The sequence below is a fragment of the Natrix helvetica genome (assembly GCF_964273705.1).
Source record: "Natrix helvetica genome assembly, chromosome: 3".
NCBI lineage: Eukaryota > Metazoa > Chordata > Lepidosauria > Squamata > Natricidae > Natrix > Natrix helvetica.
In genome coordinates, this window is record NC_138549.1 from 67491529 (window position 1) to 67515042 (window position 23514).

General features: G+C 39.4%; 1 protein-coding gene across 1 annotated transcript in view; it reads left to right on the forward strand.

Annotated features, from left to right (window-relative positions):
* The window catches only part of CACNA1E (calcium voltage-gated channel subunit alpha1 E), a 363346-nt gene that overhangs the window by 137194 nt on the left and 202638 nt on the right, over positions 1–23514 (forward strand). Inside the window, exons 5-7 of the mRNA XM_081946599.1 lie at positions 1037–1140; positions 3537–3689; positions 5195–5376. Of these exons, the coding sequence (XP_081802725.1) occupies positions 1037–1140; positions 3537–3689; positions 5195–5376 (439 nt within the window). The remainder of the gene's footprint in view (positions 1–1036; positions 1141–3536; positions 3690–5194; positions 5377–23514) is intronic.

The window sequence follows — 23514 nt, forward strand, 5'->3', positions numbered from 1 at the left end:
GAAAGTCTTGTTGTTCTATTGTCCTTGATGTTGTTATGAGAAGTTGGAATATACGTAATTATACCATTCAGACAGTTTCTCAGTCTTCATGATTTACAGACAGTATTTTTTCAAACCTGTCAGACAAAATTTTAATTGTTTATTTGGACTGATTGATCTTTGATCTGTAAGGATCTAGCTATTTACACCAGGAAGCTTTTGTGGTTCTTCAGTGACTTTTACATTAAGCTAGAGAAACATGCCTTTAATTTGCCTGCCTTAAATTATAGGGAAATTAGGCAAAGGGAAATGCTCTCTGCCAATGCTGAATATTCTATCTTGGAAAATCCTAGCCATCACACATATGGGTGCTCAGAGATGTAATATGATACCTTTTGTAAAGCAAAAAAAAAAATCCCATACATTTATCTCCAATTCTGTGCACCTATCATGCTGATCATTTGTTATGTGATGTTCCAGAGGTTTTTCCTCCTACTCAAGTTGACTTTCACTTCTCCGCTCATTCTCTGCCCTTTAGTTCAGGGTTTTTTGATGGAGGGGGCCTGTTCAAAGGAGAGAAGTGATGTCTTAAAATTGTAGAGACTTACAATAGCAATGACATCCCTTCAACATTTTTTAATTGCCACAAAATTGGGTTGTTTTTTTAGGGTTAAAGGGCAATATTAGTGCCTTGAGAATTGTGCCTTTTTCAGGCACAATTTTGCTAAATTCCCAAGACTTTCCTATTCAAGCCTCTTGGTAAGGATCTGATGTATTGAATTTACAACTCGTAATTCTAACACAAGGCACAGACTGAGCTGGAAAATGTGAGTCCTTAAGCTAGTGTGTATTTTTTTTCTTAATTGCTGCTCTGCTAAGATTAGGCTAAGAAATGGTTCTTGACTCACAGCATAGGGTAAGGTGCACCAATTCCGCCTGTCAGGTGCCTGGTGCGTGTTACGCCTCCTCCTGCAGGGAGGGAGGCTGGCAGGCAGGCATGTGTGCATTACCCAAGAGCTATGTTTAGTAACTTTTGTCTCTTCCTGTTTGTTTCTAGCATCCTTGCAACAGCAGGAGCACATTTTAACACCCATGTGGACCTGCGGACTCTGCGGGCGGTACGAGTGCTCAGACCCTTGAAGCTTGTCTCAGGCATTCCTAGTAAGCATCTGGTTTATCTCCTCCCACTTTGCCCTACTGCTGTACTCCTTTCTTGCAGAGCAGCGTTGGTGTTCCCAATGGCCATCTTTATTTCCTATAGAGGTATTCTATTAGAATCAGGACACTTGCATACAATTCCAGAATGACCTTTAAAATTAAGTGATATTAAATAAATAAAATATTAAATAAAATATTGACATTAAGTAAAATATATCTTCAACAACCAGACTGACAGGCTTCACGTACCTCTGTTCCTCTGATTCAGAAGGGCTTTTGGTAGATCGGTAATAAGGGAAAGAAACCCGACTTGGTTAATTCTGAATATACTGATAAGGGGATGCTGAAAAGGGAGAATGCTGAGAAGATGAGGCCTTAATAATTACTAGTCCCATCTATTTTTCACGTGTTTAGAATACTATATGCATATATAACTACTCGGTGTGCTTAGTCTTACCTGGAACAACAACGATTTTACTAGATTACCATACGAGACCTGCCCAAATTGATGTGAACTCTAATGAATTAGGATAGTGTCAGAGCTGGCAATTATGAGTTTAGCTGGCTCTGGCAAAAAGGAGGAGACATATTAGGGCAGTCAATGGTTGGGTGAGCTAATAATATATTAATCAGGCCCATGTGCTTTGAGAAGATTTCCAGTTTTATTTGATAAAGATAACAGGTGGTCTTTATGTAACCACTTGTTCATCGACTATTCAAGTTCACAACATTGCTTGAAAGAATGATACTTGGTAGACCTTGAAGTTCTGGCTGTTACATCATTCCCACAGTCATGAGAATGCCATTGGCAACCTTCAGCACTTGCTTCTGATGAGCGAAGTCAGTGAGGAAACTGGCAGGAGGTCGCAAATGTTGACCACCTGATGGTGCTCTTAACAATGGTGCCGAATTCACTTAATGATGGCAACCAGAACTGCCGCCGCTAAGTGGCACTATCATTTGATGTTGTGCTTTTCATGTTGATTAGCAACAGACATTCCAGTTTGCTATAGTTAACCAAGGGCTGCCTTTTCAAGGAGAAAAGTCATTTTATTTTGGAATCAGAGGAAATTCCAGAGAGTCAATATTGTACAGCGTATTGTACAGTGACTAAAGCATTGGACTTGCAGTGAGAAAACGCAGGTTTTAGTTCACCCTCATCCATGAAAATTTACTGGGTGATTTTTGAGTAAGTTATTGTCTCTCAGCCCAACCCATCTCACAGAGCTATTGTGGACAGGAAAATAACATTTTGAGCTTCTGAATGAAAGGCGAGAGACCACTCTAACGAAGCCATCATGATCAGTTCTGACTTGGAAATGTACAGTTTCACTGCAAAATTCTCATCTGCTCATTTAAAATATACAATATGGTGATTGAATCCAGAGCCACTGGTGATAAAAATATATTTTTCAAGACTTGCATACCCTTTGAAAACCTACATACAGATACATTTGTTTCACAATTATTTGGGGAAGAGTCTTTTCTTTTCAGATGTATACATTTATTAATTTTACAAGTACAATCAAAGGAAAACAAGGCAGGAATTAAATGAATGAACATGAGGCAAAAACATTTACAAACTTTAGAAAAGTACTGTAGCAGAAGTGGTATTCAGCAGGTTCTGACCTGTTCTGGAGAACCGGTAAATACCACCTCTGACTGGCCTCACCCCTATCTATTCTCTGCCTCCCAAGCCCCAGCAGGAGGGAATGGAGATTTTACAGTATCCTTCCCCTGCCATGCCCACCAAGCCATGCCATGCCCACTAAGCCACACCCACAGAACCGGTAGTAAAAAAATTTGAATCCCACCACCACTGTACTGTAGTGCTATAGTAAAAGGTTTCAAACTGACATTTATATACATTGGCATATTACAATATTTTGATCCATTCAAAGTTTTATATAGATACAAATATAAGTTGGTATTAAAATTAGATTATTATGCAATAATGATCAACTCTAAACAATAATAAGCTGAAGAAAGGAAATCATAATACTTTTTTCCTGATCTAGAAAATTGGGCAAATGTAACAAATCATTAAAAGTTGAATATTGCAATCTTACATTAGGGAAAACCTAAACTTTAGAACACTTTGGACTAAACAAAGCATTTTCTTCTTGCGAAAAAAATTGGGAGGTTTTTTCTAATGGGAAAGAACTTGCTCCTTTGGGAGATGACTATTTACTTTCTCCTCCGTCGGTGACACGAGCTTTGCTTGCTTTCTGGAGTGTTGTCTTCCCTTGATTATAACATTGCATCTGCCAGACAATCACAATTTTTCTGAACATGTTTCACAGTGTGACACTTCCTTGTCTCTCTGCTTCTCCCAAAGGAATAATGTGCTGATTGGTGCTTCTTTTCAATTGCATTTTTCTCCTTTTCCTTTTCTCAAGGTTTACAGATCGTACTAAAGTCCATCATGAAGGCAATGGTGCCTCTGCTCCAGATTGGTCTCCTTCTCTTTTTTGCAATCCTGATGTTTGCCATTATCGGCTTGGAATTTTATAGTGGAAAGCTACATCAGGCTTGCTATGTAAACAATTCAGGTAAGAGATATTGCTGTCTCCCTTCTGACTTTATTCTTGCCCTGGAAGTTTAAAACACTGTACAGCTATGGATCTAATTAACCTACAATCCTTCAGAAACATTTGTTCTTTTAGGTTTGAACATGCCTTCTGGGCAAAAATACTTACTGCAATTTGAGCAGGAGAAATGGTTTGAAAACAAAACATGGTTTTTGTTGTTGTTGTTGTTGTTTCCCCATGTCCTGTTAACCATGAATCTTGAATGCTGTTCAAATGTGTGTTTCATGCAAAGTCCTGATGATACAAAGCAAAAATAATAATAATAAAAATATCCAGACTAAACTCTACTCTTCTGCTTTTCTTTCCCGTTTCCTCACTTTTCCCCGGTAATAATATCTTTCCACATCCAGGCTAGATTTTCTATGAACACAAGACATAAGAGCAACTCAAACCTTTAACTGTCCTATTAAAGAATAAAGTATCCATTTCAGAAAAAAAAAACTAATGTTAGGAAATATACTGCCTTTACGAAACAATATAATCTGCATCACTATTTACTATTTGTTATTCTCCTCTCCACCTTCTCCCATGCACCCCTTTCTGGCAACTTTTTCCCTAGATTTAAATTGTTCATAATTTATTTCGATAATTTATTTTAAACTAAAGGAATTTTATAAATTATCAGGTAGTCAGGATGCACCAAGAGAGATATCTATACTTGGAAGAGGTCTATAGTTTTTCTCCATTTTTTTAAAAAATAGATCCCTTTCCTCATGGCCAAAGTTAAAACACCAGATTTGGGAACAAAATCTAATGCTAGGTTTTGGTAAACCTCTGTGAAGAAGATATGGTTTGTCATCTCAGGAACCCACCATCACTATCACAAGGAGGCAGCACAGCAGAACTGGGGAGGAGGGCATCTGCTACTTACTTATGACCAAGAGTAGCAACCAGAAGCAGAACATGCTTATATATGTTCTCCTTTAGGGTCATTATTCTTCCTAATAGCCATCAATATTTCTTCTTCTTCTTAAGAAGAAAAAACCAGTGCAATGGTCAGGTGGAAAGATCATACTACTGTGCCTATCATTTCACGATCATAATGGTAAGGAGGAAGCTAGGAACTAAGGATGTCAAAAACCAGCAATCCGCTGGATCTTGGCAGTGTGAATACCCTTGGTACTGACCCAACTGATCACCATGCAAGGAACCCAAACTTTCCTGGAAGAGAGGAACTATAAATAAGTGTCATGCAGACATTACAATGCTAGACTTGGATTGGTTGGCTGGATAATTTGGGCTAATTGCTCTTTCACAAGCCAGCCAATTTCACAATGTTTTTGTGCTGATAAATTGGGGGTAAGGGAAATCCTCATGTTCTTTCCTTGTGCTGTTCAAGGAAAAGGTAAAATATAAATAAAATAAATCATACAGAAGCTTCCTGTTTTATTATAACTTCTTGGTCGACGTTGCTCCTTTACATATATGTATGTTAATAAAAGGATTTCATTTCTGTCTGACTGCAGGTGAATTACAAGAGCTGGATCCACCACATCCCTGTGGGGTGCAAGGATGCCCTACAGGTTATGAGTGCAGAGACTGGATTGGTCCCAATGATGGGATAACTCAGTTTGATAACATCCTCTTTGCCGTGTTGACTGTCTTCCAGTGCATTACCATGGAAGGATGGACTACAGTGCTGTACAATGTGAGTAAAGGAAAGAGAGGAAAGAGAGGGCTGGTGCAGAAGTATTTTATCGGATATTGTTTATAATTGGTTACAACTGACTAATTTCATTTCATTTCATTTCAAACTGTATCTCATATGAGCACTATATTTGAATTCCCATACCCTCATGAAAAGGGACACGGTGGCTCAGTGGCTAAGACGCTGAGCTTGTCAATCAGAAAGGTCGACGGTTCGATGGTTCAAATCCCTAGCACCATGTAATGGAGTGAGCTCCCGTTACTTGTCCCAGCTTCTGTCAACCCTAGCAGTTCGAAAGCACATAAAATGCAAGTAGAAAAATAGGAACCACCTTTGTTGGGAAGGTAACAGCGTTCCGTGCACCTGTGACATTTAGTCAGTGCTGACAGTGCGGACAGTGCTGGCTCTTCGGCTTTGAAACGGAGATGAGCTCCACCCCCTAGAGTTGGGAACGACTAGCACATATATGCGACGGGAACCTTTATCTTATCCTCATGAATTATTTTAAAAAATGCTTCTCCTTCTTTTAACCATACCTTTTGATATAGTAACACCAGATTGGCATCCAATTTCCAAATGTTATCAGTTCAAATAACATTTATTGTTTGCAATATACTTCTATAAGTATTATCCTACTAATTTCCAGACAAAAGTTATTGGCACTGATTCATCTAAGCCACAGATCTTTCCATATTGACAAATCATTTGTCTGCCAGTGTCCACTTACCGAGAAATAAAATCCCACCCTGCAAATTAATGTCCCATTTTCTGGTATTGCGTCATTATATCAAATCTATTGAAAAGCTACTGTTTAATTTCCAGTGAGGTGCAGTCAGGTGAGGCAAGTGAGGCACAGCCTCACCACTCTCATCATGAAAAGAAAAAAAATGTAAAAGGAAAAAGGCGAGAGCTGAGGTCAGGCTGAGCTAGTTACTGCCTCACCGTGGATGACTCTGCTTAACTGTTAAAAAAAGCCTCTTAAAAAGCACCCTCTACTATGAGGCAGGAGAACTGCATGCGTACTACAGCATGGCTCTTTGCCTGGCTTCCTGCCTCCTCCTGTGGTCTCCTCAGTGCTCGCTTGTGCTCTCCCTCCCCAAGTGTAGTTTGATTGCAGGCAGAGCCACGTTGCGGGGCAGATGTGTGTGCTACAGCATGGCTCTTTGCCTGGCTTCCTGCCTCCTCCTGTGGTCTCCTCATTGGTGCTCTCCCTCCCCAAGTGTAGTGACTTCCTCTCCAGGCCCCCATTCATTTCTCTCTCTCACACACACAGCTGGATAAAACTATATAAAAATCTAGCCCAGCTTCACTGATTACAAGTTTGAAAAGGCAACGTGGCTCCGCCTGCAATCAAACTACACTTGGGGAGGGAGAGCACAAGCGAGCACTGAGGAGACCACAGGACCACACTTTCCCCCAGCCTCTTTCTTTTGGAAGGCTCGGATCGGCTCCCCTCCGGCTTCTCTGCACCTCCTCTCACCCCAGCCTGCCAGCAGGAGGTGAGTGGGTGGGCTTTATTGTGTTCCAGGCATTTCCCACCCAGACAGCAGGCTGCATTTGCAATGGTGGAGGTGTTTGGGGAAGGCAGCAGGGGAATGGGGGGGATGGCAGAGGAACTGCTTTCAAGCCACTGGAAAAGGTATCCAATCCAACTTTTGTGTGTGTGTGGGCTTGTTTGAGAGTGAGTGAGAGAGGGAAGGGAGTAGGAGAGATAGTCCAATCCAACTTCTGGGTGTGCGTGTGCGTGTGTTTGAGAGAGGGGGAGGAAGGGAGAGAGGGAGGAAGGAGGGGAAGGGAGAAGAAAAAGAAAAAGAAAGAAGGAGCAAAGGAGAAAAGCAAATGCTGTCGCGTTAAATCGGAACTGAGCATGCCTGGCTGTGGAATTCTGGGAGTTGAAGTCCACAAGTCTAAAAATATTTGAAACCCAGCACTGTGTCAGTGCCTCACCAGTCATAAACCTCACCGCACGTCACTGTTAATTTCACCCTTTTTCAGTTGCTGAAAAGGGTCCTTACCATTCTTTCAGGGTGATCACTGTTGCTTTTAATCATAAATGTGAAAGAATCAGTTAAATGCCTACATTTGAGTAGATATTTTTTCTTTCTTTCATTTTTCACCTTTGCTATATGGCATGCTCTATAAACTTGTAGAGCTGCTGTCAAAATATTGGGCAAGCAGGAACTCACAAGGCATATAGGTTTGCATCAGAAATTAAGCTTCCGACAGAGTAAATGTATTGCGGGCAAGCAGAGTTGGTAATTATCTAAGCGAAGGCTTTGCAGCCTTCTCCATCAAATTTTTCCTATCCCTTCTCATCGCCTCCTCCCCTTCCTTGTCTTGAACTACATTACTCTCTGTATTGAAGCAGAATCATTGCATTATAAGTACTTGACATGACTCCTATAGGAATTTGATCATGTAACTGTGCTTAAAGGCCTGGCAGACACCCATGAGTGATGTAGGCAGTGAGGAGAATATCACTTTTAATGATGGTGCTGAACTTCAGGCATGGTGGAGATGTTCTATGGGAAGGAGTGGTGCCACCAGGTCCTGGATTAATACTCCCCCCCTTTTAACTGGGAAACAAAACTCTTGATTTTGGTTCCCGCTGCCCGTACTACTGCATATAGCTACAAATACGAACCCTTGGCAACTTGGCAGAGTTACTGTAGAGATTAATGACTAGGGTTCTGTCTGAATGTGAGAGACAGAGAGATTGCACTCTTACATGCTGCTTTCAGTTTTGAAACTAGAAATAAAGTGGTTATTGGAAAAACAGGTTATTTATTATGCCTTATTTATTAGACAGTTTCATCAGAACAGTATTTGAGAAAAAAAGAAGAAGACTATGAACACAAACTCTGTATACTGCAATTTCTCTATCATGTCAACTAGGGGCAGTTGACTTCTGACTTTTCACTTAGGAACTAGAGCCAGGAGGTTCATAGAACTGGCATATTGCAGTGAATTTATTTGAAGCTTCAATTATGTTTTTCCCTCTACTTAAATAGTTACAGTATGTGTTTTCAGTTTTGTTTGCCACCTCCTGGTAAATGGACAGCTATATAAATTTCTTAAATAAATAAATAAAGCTGCAAGTACTTGACTTAAAGTATCTGGATAGCAGCAAAGAAATACAGACAGTCTAGTTCTTTGTGGCAATAAAGCAAAAATATAGTTTTAGAATGAATTTTTGTTTGTGGAAGTTTTCCACTGATGATGCATCCTGATTTTCCAAAGTCTTCATTTGTATAGAATAGTGATGGCTAACCTTTTTGTTGTTGGGTGCCAAAAATGCAAGTGCATGATAGCCGGCACCCATAATGCAAAGGGGCCCCCACATATGCATGCATGCACAACCCCCCCATACTCCCCCCCCTAATGCATGCCACACTGCTCACCTCCAAGCTGAGCTTGGTATTTTTTCTGGGGAGCTGGGGGAGGCTATTTTTGCCCTCCCCAAGCTCCAGGAAAGCCTCCAGAGCCTGGGGAGGGTTAAAAATGGGCTCAACGTGAAGTTCAGAAATGACTTCGGAAACCTCCTCTAGCTCCCCGGAAGCCAGAAATGAATCTTTTCTGAACTTCTGGTAGGCTCGTTGGGCCAGTTTTTTGCCCTCCCCCAGCTCCGAAGGCTTTCTTGAAGCCTGGGAAGGGCAAAAATGGCCTTCCTCCAGCCCTCCGGAAGGCTGAAAATCATCTGGCAGTGATGGCTCGCATGCCAGCTGATATGGCTCCATGTGCCAACTGTGGCATGCATGCTATAGGTTTGCCATCACAGGTATAGAAGGTTTCCATGGATAATGAAGGCTCTGCATTGCTATAATCATCTTTTGATGGGGGACTGAATAGAGGAAGCAGCTAGACCTTCTTTTTTCATCCTCATCTCATCTCCTGCCTATTCATTAGCTTTTAGCATATTTGATTATTAAGAGGATTCCTCCCAAAATTCATAAATATTTTAAGAGAGAAACTTAATCTCCCAATAAGTGCAGTAAATCTATATTTTGAAAACTGAGATTTTTAGATAAAATTTTCTTTGCCAAAACTCAAACTTTGTACCATATGTGTATTGTATATTGAATGGGGCAATTTAAGAATATTTGAATGGGGCTATTTTGAGACCGGAGCAATACCATTTCTGCTTTGACATATTCAAGTAATGTTATTTCTGTTTGGAGCTGCATAGAGTGGGTAGTCTGCATGACTAGAAGAAGAAAGTAATATTTTTCTAAAATAATTCATCTCAGTGTTATTTTTATATTGTACATTTTGACTGGAGTGATTTTTTTGTATATAAATGTAAAATAACTGTAAATGGAATATAACATCCTCTTTTCACATTCATTATTCCACTTTTCTATCCCTGCTTATAATTCCCGTTAATAATTACTCATCCATTTATGACTTGTTAACTCGTCTCTAAAGGAAATAGATACAGAACATATCATTACATAAGTCATCCCACTGGGGAAGAACCTTAAACTGCCTCTATTCATCAGCTGGGAATTCTCAGCTTGATTGTCTTCTTCATTGGGTCAGTTACCTTGACTTTAAGAAAAACTGCAAATATTACGTTTTCTTTTTGCCAAAACCCTATAACATGTGCTTGATGGACATTTTGGTTAAAGTGGAAAAATTATGCTTCTGAAAAAGTGGGAGGAGGTGTGATTTCTGGAAGGATTAAAGTGACACATGCAATGAAGTTAATTCTCCTTTCATTCAAACCCCGATTTCTCTTTGCCCTGTTCAATTCATCATTTGCTACTAAAACTCTCATTCCTATAAGCTTTAACTGAGCAAAATGGTGAATCACAGGGCAATAATAATATTTGAACCATGGTACCTCAAATGTGCTAATTTGCAGAATGCATCCAAAATTAGTGACTAGTGACTCCCATGGAATTAAACTTTGGAAAATTTTATAAAACATTACATGACATAAACCTTATCATAAAACAGCTTATGATACAAAATGTCACAAAACATTTCTGGGTTGATGTTTGACTATGCTATACTGTTCAGCATGAGCTATTCTCAATGCAGATAATCCCAACTTCTCCAGTGAGGGCAGCACCTTAGACATTGGTCACTGTTGAAGATATTGAGGAATCTGATAATAGAATATCTTTGAAAGGATAACCCAATGAGACATGGGCTGTCTAATGTATCATGTATTCAGCATCTGTGCTTTCAAGAAGTGTTTCTTCTCAAAGGATTTGCAATTGATTGGTGCCTTACGTGGGCAGGAAACTGAGGTGAGATTGATTTGGTGAAACTGAATGCATCACTTCACACTAAAGTAGGAGACACAATTTCTGCTGCATGTAGAAATTCTATGCAAATAAAGAACTAAAAATAAAAGAAAGATATATTAGCATGTCTACTCCCATCTCTAGTAGTCCCTAGTGGGATCTATTAAGTTAACCTAAAGACCAAATATATGCTACAACAACACTGTTTGGCTAGTTTTCAAAATGCCAGAGGGTGGGGGCCATATAGGGAGAGAGTATTTCATAAAATGTGTATTGCTGCTATCGAAGTGCTTTGGAGATAGCAAACTCATGAAATAAGGAAAACCTGGATCTCTATAATGTCTTTATTGCTGGCTATGTAATTTTATAGAATCTTAAAAGCCTGCTGAAGCAATTATCCAAATCATCTTATATTTAGCAAATGTAAGGTGGGGTTCAGGGGAAATAAGGTGAGCTTTTCTTACACTTCTCCCTTTCTTGGTCTAAGAAAGTTTTTCTGCAATAATCCTATTCCCTTCTCCACAGTTGAAGGGTCAGGTGGACATTCCATCACAGTGGCCAGAAATCAGTCATGGATGATGATTTGCCATATACTGGTAGCCCCCTCTTGGTGACCACACCAAATGGGAAGATTCAGTTGCCTGATGTCTCCTGGTGTTGCAGGAAGTTTCATAAAGAGCTTTAAAGATGATAACCAGGACTTCCAATTGGGTCTAGGCAACTTTTGGCAACTTATAATGTGACTTCAACATGGACACTATTCCAACTTAATAGATTTCTGATATCAGAAGTCTATGCACCAGGTTTTCTCCAAAGGTAACCCCTTGTAGAATGCATGGATTATAACTGGTTCACCAGCTAAGGCTAGATAAAGACTCCCCTGGCCATAATTTCCACATAAGCAGGAGATGGGAGTCAGGAGTAAATTATGAACCAACTCCTTTGGGTGTTCCAGACTGCCCTGATATCTACACATAATCCTTGTTCGTCAGCATCAGTTATATCCAAATGGTAGCTAATTAACACACAGAGAGGGGGGGATGTTGATTGCTGCTGCCTCATTTAGATAAAGATGTTTGTGCAGCAACACAAGCATTATTTTTCACTCCAGCATGTGTTGTCAGTTGCAGAAATTTGGCAGTAAATGTGTGCATTGGTCAAAAATGATTTTTAAAATACCATTTATTACTGCCGTATTTGCAAACAGTTGTCTAATGAGACAGTTACTTAATAAGTGCAACTTGTATAGAAGACAGGCAATTGTCTTTGTAGGATTTACTTTGAGTTTGTTTCAACCATCCAAATCCTCACAGCCTACCAGGGACTGGTTCAAGAATAGAATGGCATTTTCAGCTGGAATTGCAGGGGTTATTTGTAATGAGCGTCATCAGTATGTTAATGACACATCACTTGAAACTGCCAAATAACCTCTCAATTTATTTCCCATGGATGTTAAATTTCTTGGAGGAAAACACTTAGCAATGAGGTGCCCACATCAAAGATACCGAAAGTTCAAGTGGCATTTTCCCCATTCACTAACTGGGACTGAAACCACCATAAAATAATACCTCTGCCTCCCAACCCTTGTGGACAATTTAGAAGAACACCATATATGTAACATTGTAGAATACTGCTGTGGGACCACAAGATGTCCTTCCCTATCTTGGTCTTAATGAAGGTGATCAACCTAAGCAATCAGTGGTATTTAGGGTATCCTCACTGAAAAAGATCCAGATAATATATTTTATGGTATTTAGGATCATCTGTAGTTGATTTGCCAATAACTTTTCGATCAACTTTGCAAGAAGTTTGGATGCTAAGCAAAAGTTGTCAAAAACAACTGGGTTGAGAGAGGACTTTCTCAGAGAGCACTATACCCTCCTCCAGAGTATTTCCCAGGTCTAGCTGCCAACGGAACAAGCCAAAAGCGTCATGAGCCTCCAGGGATCGAGCTCAGTATACAACAGGTTGTATCAATTTCCTTGCATCATGAAATCAAATGAACCCTGAATTGGTATACATAATTATATATAGCCAAGTATTGTCTAGTAATTAAGGCACCAGGCTAGAAACAAGGAGATTGTGAGAGCTAGTCCCATTTTAGCATGAAAACCAGCTGGGTGACTTTGGATTAGTCACTCTCTCTCTCAGTCCAACTCACATCACAGGGTTGTTCTTGTGAGGAAAATAGGAAGAGAAAGGAGTATTAGGTATGTTAGCTGCCTTGAGTTATTTATCAAAATAATAAAAGAGAGAAATAAACTAAATGTAACATATTTGGCTGGTAACTTTTGCTGCTGTTCTTAGTCTCATCAGGCTCATCAAACAATGAAATAGAACAGGGGTGTCCAAACTTGGCAACTTTAAGACTTGTGGACTTCAACTCCCAGAATTCCCCAGCCAGAGTTGAAGTCCACAAGTCTTAAAGTTGCCAAGTTTGGACACCCCTGAAATAGAACAACTATCTCTCCCCCCCCCCCTTAATTTTGGTTGCTTGTTATGGACGAACTTAGTGAATCAAGGAAATCAGTGTCAGGATGAACTGCTTCCTTCTCAAGCCAATGAGATGTTTGCTATGTTTGATATCATTGATTGATTGGTTATGGACCACCAAGTCATTTTTGAATCCTAGAGACCACCGTTTGATCCAAAGTATAGGATAATATACTATGAATTGATTTTTTAATGTGCATCTTGGCATACAAGTTTGTCTTCCGTACTTAAACAAACATATGGAAACATGATGCCAAGAGTTTCTACACATGTTGCATATTTCATATGACAACACAGTTGCTCAGCCCAGCTGTAACTACATCTACTACGTTGCTGTGAAAATTAAACTTTGTGTCACAACTGAAATCTGAGCTATATTCATTCAGTTGTTAGTTTACATTATACTTTGAGAAAAAGCATACAGATCACAGTGTCTTAAATCCTTTTAGAAACCCATAAGAACTGCAGTCCAAAAATATAGAACTCTCAGAGGTATTAATTTTTGTCTCAAACTGCAGTGATAACAAAGCTCATTATCTTGGCAAAAAGGAAAAAGAAATGAAAGAGAATACGATGGAACAATAAGTAGGAAAGTTCCCTTAACCAGTCTTCCAGGATCTCTACAAGTTTTTGATTAATCTGATTAAATACTCTGCTGTGATGACACACCATCTGCAATTCATGTTTTGTTAAGAAAGGCTGAATCAAGCCTAATTAAATAAATGCACATAAATCCTTTTAACTTCATAAATCTCCATCTGAACCTTGTGCGAACTGAGCATTTTGGTGGTAAAATGGTAAAACCAAGTGGTGAAACCAAGCTGACTTTGCTTCAGTAAGGCTTCCAAACATGTTGTTGCCAATGAATCTATATAATACTAAAACTCTGTTCATCTGTTTGTAACCTTCAGCTGGGCAAAATGGTGCAACATAGAATAATAGTTTTTGAATTAGTTTACCGCAAATGGGCTAATGTAAAGAATGCATCCAAAATCTGTCAGATTGAAATTTGACACAGTTTTGAGTGCTTCACATGGCCACATGATCATTCTTTTCAATTTTCCTTGCCAGCTTCCCACAAGCAAAATCAGTGGGGAAGCAGCAAGAAGTCAGAAGTTACTTGGACTCCCAGTGCTTTTCCCCCCACTATGGTCATTCTGTTTCCTGGTTTAGGTAAGGAGATATCTCTGAAATGATAACCCAATAGGTCACAGGTTGTCAAGTTTCTTTTAAAGCAAAGTGTAGTCAGAGGTTAAGGATTCTGCTTAAGAGGTTATGTCTGTAGGTATTTAAAGAAATTTCAATAGATTTTATTGAATATTAAATATATTGTACAAGACACAATTATTTCTCAAGCAGTATTGGTAGTGGAAAAATCATGATCTTGAAGTCTGCTAGTAGAAACAATTATTTTTAAGGACAATTTATCTGAAATTTGGATTGGTAGTAGAAAAGTCATGATTCTAAAGACTGCCATTATTCCCCATCAAGATATTTCTACAGCTCAAGCTTCAAAGAAAGCCCTTCTGAAATAACCCAGACAATGTATTTTATCAGATATCATTCAACCCTGTTAATTTCACTTGAATATCTTCAAAAGTATGTAAATAACAATACCATGGAAGGAAATAAAAATGAGAAAGCAAGAAAAGTTCATGGTTAAGTTTAGGGCAGGAATGTGCTTGGATTTAATGCTGATCATAAAAAAAAAACAGTTTCTGTAAGGGAAAGTGGGAACTCGGACTCTCATGCTTCAGTTACAGTATCTTGTAATTAGTTAGTAGACCAAAATAATTTAGTGTTGTCAGGATTTTCACACAAAAAGTTGCTGATTGGACAAAGTTCATGTAAAAAACAAATCTATGAGAAATTGGATATGTTCACAAGCACAACTTCTCATAAGGTGGAGACAGAGAATGTCAGACTAGTGCAACATGTTAATAAAAATTCTTAGAACTGGAGTTTGATGGATAGCAACTTTGCAAAAAAGACAGGAGATTGGCAAACCAAAGGCTGGTGGTTGGCATCTGGGACTATGGGAATTAAGTTGAATGGCACAGTTTCTCAGGGTAGAGATGTTAATTATGTTAAGAACAAACAGCTAGTTGAGAAGTACAGGGCACAAAGACATGGGAAGGATAGAAGAAAGCAGCACTAAAATTAAACTATGGCAGATATAAGCATAGACTTGCACCATCAGACTAATAGAGAGCAATCCACTATTTTAATGGTTTCTCCCTACTTTACAGTATAATACACATTCTTATTTAACTGTGCCATGTCACGTTTTAGAAAGGCTTAAGGCAAGTATGATCCTAGATCCTAGTCAAATCTTGCTTGGTCTGGACATTCTGCTACTACTCTGCTACTTTTTGCCAGTAAATCAGATAGCTTAACTGCCTTCACCTTGCTTCTTTTGTTTATGAGGAGTGTTGTACACCGTTTAAGGATCAGAGGGATGGCTATTGAATTCTGGGAATTCTACTAATCATTGGTCAAGTAGCCAATTTGCCTTGCTCCAATTTAGTGAGCAACAGGCTTCATATCAACCCTAACAAGACTGAGTGGCTTTGATTTTCATCCTCCTGAATCCAGGGATTTGTTATTTCTTGTTCTGGGTGAGACCTCATCACCCCAAACAGAACCTGTATGCAATTTTGGGGTTCTCCTGGACTCATCATATCACAGGAGCAGGTGGCAGCCATGCCCAGGAAGTCCTTTGCACAGCTTCTCATTGTGTACCAGTTGTGCCTGTTCTTGAATCATGAGGCTCTCCTCATGACCATTGCTACCTTGCTCACCTCCTTTCATGGACTACTGCAATGCAGTTCTACATGTGGCTGCTCTTGAAGAGTATGAACTAGTGCAGAATGCAACTGCATGGGTGATTACAGGAAGTTACGTCCCATAGGACATCACCAGCAGATACCCTAATTGTTCTAAAAATGCTAAACTAAACTGGCAGGAGCAAATTAGCATGTGATATATAAATAGCAATTACATAGGCTGAGAATCAGGGGTGGGTTCCAGGAGGCAATACTGCCAGTTTGCTCATGTACGTGCATGCGCAATACAATTAAAATTGCTCTGTGCATGCGCAGAACAGAAAAACAAGATGGCGGCACCTATCTTGGTGGTTCAGGGGAGTGGCAGGCCTGGGTCGCTGCTGGTTCCAGTGACCCAGGCTGCCAAACCACCACAGTTTCAGCCTGACCAGTTCCTACCAGTCTGAACTGGTAGGAAACCACCACTGCTGAGAGTTAGTAAATAAGTTAGTAGCAAATATGCAGTGAGAGACTTATCAAAGATTTCTTGCCTGGAACAGAGAGAAATAAGTCATTGGCAGTTAGGAGAGAAAACCTGACCTAATAATCCAAAGGTTCAGAGCTAGAATTGTTCACAGAAGTCAAGAGTCTAAAAGCCAATTAGAAGCTTGGGTCAACAGGATGCAGGCCAAAAGGGGCAGTGTGGCTTCCACCAATGACAGGAACATGTGAGATGTTCTTATATAGCAAGAGCACAGGCTTTAATTGATTAATCGGGTTAATGCCCTTTCATTTCAAGGAATTGCATAGACTTTCATAGCTTTGCTCTTTTTAATTGTTGCCTTGTTTTCAAGGCTCAGAGGTTGACTGCCTCTTTCTCCACTGACAGAATTAACACCCATCAGTACTAACTCAAATTTATTAGATACAGAAACTGCCTTGGTAGTTAAGTGCCTGTTGACTCTTAAAATTACAGGGAGCCAATCCTTCAGTGTCTTCTCTTCGTACAAAATTCTAATAAGTCCATATTGTAAACATTCAACAAGTGATTTATCAGAAAATGATGCAATCCCAGCTCTCAAGAACTGGGCCAACCAAAAGCCTTGCAAGGTCATACGTGCAATGGATTTCTGGCCTTAATAGATTCTAGCATGATCGGCAAATTAATTGAGTCATCCATATAAATAAGCCCATGATAGTCACTATTATTATGGAAACTATTGATGATCAGTCAAAAGCCCAAAGTGCTGTACATGACACTCTTTTCTGCAACTTTCCCCATAACAATCCTATTCTGTAGATGAAGCTGAGAAATAATTGTGTGTCTGAGTAGGTTTATGCTTGCAGATACAGAGTGATGTGTGTGCACTGAACAAGATAAATGAAACTTGTTTTCTAAAGCTGAATGCCACCAAGCTCTTGAGATGGCAGAAATGCTTCTAATTAAAATACATATTCAGGGTATTCGGTCAGAACAACAGAATATCAATTAGATTTCGACCAAGGATGCATGGAACATACAGTATTTTAACAAAAAAAATTATTGGTTTTTCAACATTTATAGGGAAAAGGGTAAATGGACAGGTATACAAATTATGGCAGTTGCAGAGTGTGACAGGCGCCCCTCTCTCCATACTCATAGTATACATTTATATATAATGCATTGGTATATAATTGATTACAATCAGCATATTAGTTCTGTTACTAAATTCAATCAGATTAGACATTACAATATAAAATCCAGATATAATTCCATTATCACTTTCGGTCAGTTTATAATAATATGATTTTCTTGTTTATTTTTGTGATCTGAGTCTTCTTGCTATTGCCCCATCTCCCTCCACTGGCAGAGCTCTGGCCCCTCCCGTGTCCTGCGTGTCCGCTGTAGTGTCTCGTGTTTTTTCTAGGAGTGTTCTGTTTTTTTCCATAAAGGCCTGCGCCTCTATGGGTGAATTGATTCTAATTCTTGTCTCCTCCCAGAATATCAGCATACCTTCAGGCATCAACCATCTAAACCACACCCCTTTCTGGTATAATTTATTCACTAATTGCGAATAATTCTTCCTTTTTTCTCTAATCTTCTTAGGGATCTGCTTCAGAATGGTTATCTCCATATCATGGTATGTCAATGCTTGCCCCCTTTGTACACCCAGAATTTCATCTCTTGTGCTTTTTCTAAGAAATTTAATGTGAACCTCCCTGGGTACATTGTGAGTTCTAGCATAAGCTGAGTTCACTCTATAAACCAGGTCTATATCCCACCCCATCTGCTGTTTTTCTTTATGTGTGTAGTCAGCCAGGATGTTTATCATGATGTCCCTTATGTTTTCCCCATCTTCTTCTATAACATTTTGAAATCTAAGGTAATAGGACATTCTCTCAAATTCTATTTTCATCTGTTGGATGTCAAGATCTTTGTTCCCTTTCTGCACAGCTTCTACCCCCCCCTCACCTCCTCCACCCCCCCTTCCACAAGATTCAGTCTTTGTGAGTTCTTATATATTTGGGCTTGATTTTCTTTAATTTCATCTTTCATTTCCCTTAGCTGTTTCTTGATTTCCTCCTGGCCCTGTAAAATTTGTTGAAGCATTTGTTGAAAGTCCATCTCTGTAGTCTTATGTTGCATCAGTTCTGTTATCTTTGACTGTGTGGCTGGACTGGATGTTGCGGATGTTGGAGCAGAAGTGGCAAAGCCAGGTTTTCCAGGAGGGGGTCTTTTGGATGCCATCCTTTATAACGTTAGAAGTTCAGTCCAAATATGAAGTAAACAGTTAGAAAAGAAGGGTAGCCAGGTGAATCCGGGAGCAGAAGAACCAGGCAGAAGAGAGTCTCTCCAATAAGTCTGGCAATAGATAGAAAATTTCCCCTAGAAGGTTTAAAAAATACCAATCCACAAGAGATTCCTCTGGGAGACACGGAGACAAAGACCGGAAGCCTGAATTTTAAAGGTGGAGTCAGGTTTCAGAGTTCATAAAGACAACGGAAGTGTGCCATCTTGCCCTGCCAGTTTTGGGCACAGAGGCATAACAAAGTTTTAAAAAGTTCCAAAAGTCCTCAAATCATTGTAATATGTAGGATTAAATTGAAAAGAAAATAATCTCAGCCTAAGTGAGGCTTCATTCGTTGGCTCTCCCCCCTCCTCCTTCCCCGGGGGCTGAGAGCAAAATTGTTCCTCGCCGCTTGTCCAGGGGGGGGGGAAAACCCCCCTCCCTCCAGCCGCACCTCCAAAATGCTCCGAAAGTTATTTTAAAGTTTTAAAAGGCTGAGTAAATCGTCATGCAGAATAAGGGATGAAGAGAGAAGCAACCTCACCGCACTGCAGCTGCTTCCTTCAATTGTTGCATTCTCCAGTCGGCTTATAGCGAGGCGCGAGGCGTAGGAACGCGAAGCGCCCTCCGAGCTTGCTCCCCGGTGCCTTGGGCGTGCGAGAGACCTCCCGCCGGCCGCCGCCGCTGCAGGAGTCCTCCGCGATGCCGCCCCTCTGGCAGGACCCCTCTGCGGGGTGTCCTGTGCCCCCCAAGGAGTGGGGAAGCCCACCGGGGAGCCGGAGCGGGCAAAGAGCTGCCTGTTGCCGCCACCGCCGGAACCGGAACTCCAGAACATACAGTATTCAGTGTCATGAAAAAGGTATCCATTAAATGGATTGTAGGATTATTAGTATGACTATGTTGGTTTTGTAGAACCACGTGAAATGGAAATCAACATATATGATGAAAGAATAAAATAAAATTGTTGCTACACTTTATGCAGTATCAAAGTGGCACTGTGAATGTGGAGAGCAGGAATTGTAGGTAAACAAATATGAAGAGTGCTAAGTTTGATTTATCTTTGGTACCTAGCATAGAAATTCACATTTCTGCTTCTCCTCTACCAGATCCTAGCAGGCTCATTGTTATTTGCAGGCTTATGTAAAATGGTATTTCCATAGAATGTGTAAAACAATTAATAAGATACTATATTAATGTTGCTTGCCTGAAAAATAAACGAATCCCCTTCAAATGGGATACAATATAGCAAGCAGAATATTTTTATTTTCAATTGGATATTGTAGATGTTTATGACTTTCATTGGTAGTTGTTAGGCACACAGTACTGTGCTGTATTGTGGAGCAGCAAAATGTGTACCATCTGTAGAAGTTTGATCATGACTGCTAAGAATTTTTGTGCACTGATTCAAACCTGGTCAATTACCTTGACAATATGAATCAAACCATAGAAACAAACTTGATATTTGATAAGCATAGACCTATCTGAACTGTATCTTTGTGAACTGGGCTGAATCATAGCTAGGCTGAGCTCCAATTATAGTTAAATCCATATAAAGTATCAGAATGTACTGGCCTGTTAGCGAGGCAACAACAATAATCCAGACTCCTAGATCAGAATATACATTTAATCTGCCAATAATCTGATGTTGTTCCAAACTGCTCACTTGTGTATGTTTAAAAAAAGACATCCTCTGAAATCTGAGTGGCAGTTTTTCATCATAAAATTAAGCTCTTTTAAAGTTGAAAATTGGGGGACGTGATGGCTCAGTGGCTAAGAGTTTAATATATGCAATTTTAAATAAAGCTTATATTAGTACAATGTGTGTAGCTCTATTGTTTCTTAATTTAATTTAAAAAATAGAAACTTCAGTTGACCAAGGGCGTGATGGGTAACAAAAGTAAATATTCATGGTTTATGGAAGATTACAATTTGGAATATAAAAGGATTATATGTAAAAAGCATGAATTAATGAACAAAAGGCAGAAAAAAAAATCTCATATTCATTTCTGAAATTAAAAGAAAGATAAAGATAATTCTGTGGGCTGAAGATGATGAATACTTGCATTGGTGTAGGTTTAATTATGAAACAATAGGCTTAAACATATGTTAGAAGATACAGATTTGTTGTGGGTGCATATGAAAGTATAAATCCATAGGTTAGTAATATTTAATGTGTTTTGTTCCCATTTCAACACATTTTTACAGCTGCTCAATGGAAGTGGGCAAAGGTCAAAAGATAAATCACATAAAATAATATTAGTTTAAAGAGCCTATTGTAGTTGAGGCTCTCATAAAAATCTCTCAACCACATAACAAATACACCCATTCAAATCTGCTAAAATCCTGGCCACAAAAGACTGGTGGAACAATCAGGTCTTCAAGGCCTTTTGGAAGACCAATAGCATCAAGGGTATCTGAATTTAAGGGTGGGGAGTGGATCCAGAGAATATCCAACCTGTCATATCTGATAGGACAGGTAGATAAGTGGTCCTGCAAGTTATCTGGCACTTTGCCATGTAGGGCTTGAAAGGTGACAACCAGCACTTCGTATTGCACCCAGAAATGTATTGCTGTGCAGCTCATATAGCAGTAATGTTATATGACATATGAGTACATCAAGCGTTGCGTGTCCTGCCACATTCTGGGCAGCTGAAACTTCCTTATCCTTTTCAAGGACAATCCCATGTACAGAATATTGCAATAATCCAACCAGGAAGTGAGTAAGGTGTGAATGATTGTGAACAATGTCTCCTCATTCTAGGAAGATGTACAACTGGTTCACATGATGTATTACTGCAAACAACCTCCCCCCAGCGAGCCATGGCTGCCACCTGGTCCTCAAGTAGCACTCAAATAGCACACCAATTCTGTCTGGGTGACTTTTATCCTAACCAGAATTAACAATGCAAGATCTCTAGATCTTGGGAGGCCTAAAACTCAAAGCCATTCCATCTTGATGGGTTGAGCTGAAGCTTGCCAAACCCACACAGACTCCAGGTACTAGGAAAGCACTTAGTGGTGTTGCTTGAATGGCCAGGTTTCATCAGCATATTGATGGTTCTTAACTATGAATGGCCTTGTCCATGATTTCCCCTAGATGCTAAATAGAATGGAGTGAGAGTAGTGTTCTGTGGCATACCACAAAGCAGAGAACTATCCACCAAAACACAACACTGCCTGGAATCAGCCACTGAGGAAGGAAGAGAACCATTGAAGTTCCATGCCCCCTCACTCCTAGCCATCCTCAGCCAATCCAGAAGTATATCATGATGTTATGGAAAGCGACCAAAATATCAAAAGTGGTTAGCATAGGTGCACTTGTTCTGTCTTGAGCTTTTTGGAGATCACTACAAGCGTGATCAATGCCATCTTAGTACTATAACCTGTCCTAAAACCCAACTGAAATTGGTCCACACAATCAGTTTCTCAAGAGCCCTTTCAAGAGAAAAGCATACTATTTTCACAAAAATCTTCCTCCAAAAGAGAAGTTGGAGACTTTTAAAAAAGTTTTCCAATACTACTGGATCTTGCAATAATGTCTTGAGGAGGGGATGGACCACTGCCTCCAGTGAAGGAGCCCAAATGCCACTTCAAGGTGGAAGGTAAATCTATAACCATTAATCTGTGGAGAAACCACTAGCACACCTCTAAACAATTCTGACACACCCTCTCAATTCTGTTAGCAATATGGAAGTGGGTGGGAATGACACAACTATGCAGAAAATATGGTATTATGATAAAGAGAAAAATGAATAAAGATGCTTGATGGAATGATGAATAAGATGAGGAAAAAGTGCATGTAAGATAATGAATAGGAAATAGATGTCATCCTTTCAATTTTCTCCTGTTGTTCTCAAGGAGTAGCATCAGTAAGGGTTTTTAATTTGATTAACAGGCCTCTGAAAATGTGTTTTCTTTTTTATAGGGATTGTTATGTGTTCATAACATGACAGGAGGGGGTATAATTGTTAGCAAAACAAAACCCATTGTTACATAATAGCTTTCATTTAAATTCAGACTGTGTGTTACAAGAAATTGTTGCTTAAGTTTCCACTAGACAAGTTACTCTTCAGACAGAACGACCCATTTCCATGACCTAAGACAGGGCAGAAAGCAGAATAGAATTTCATTTTTATGTTTCTGGATAATTTGTTGCAGATCAGCAAGAACTTCAAACTTCCTGATTAACAAAATTACAGCACTCCTGCTCTATCCTGCATTATACTGGTGAAATAAAAACAATATGGAATGGATTTTTGTGGAAACTAATCCCTTCTCTTTCTCAGTATCAGTTCCAGTCTAGCTAGTTAGTGGCAAGATCATTGCTGACTAACTTAGTGACCGTAGTAAAACCAGTTTGCTGAGATTGGCTATTTTCCAGTCACCATCTTTCTTTTCTGTGAGAAGCAGTATGAACGACAAAATGGGATCTGCTCCCCATAGAAATTCTTGGAAAAATAAAAAATAAATAAAATAAAAGTAAAATAAATAAAAAATTCTTGGAAATGGAAAAGGGAATCAGAATAATAGAAAAGAACTCTGAATGCACAGTTAAAGTGGATGATGATAATAGCCCAACTAAACTTAAAAACACTAAAATCTCATTTACTACAGGAACATTGTGGAGTACATGAAGAAATGACACTCATTTTGAGTGGTACATACAGAGATTCTGTTCACATTAACAACTGGCATATTTATTGGGGAGAGCAGCAATATATATATAAAAATTATAGACTTATATTGGAACTTTGTGGAATTAACCTGATTTTTCATTTTCTCTTGTTTTGCTAACTGATCTTTTTGTTTATTTTGATATGGAAAGATAATAATATGCTTATTATGTTGATTTTTTTTCTT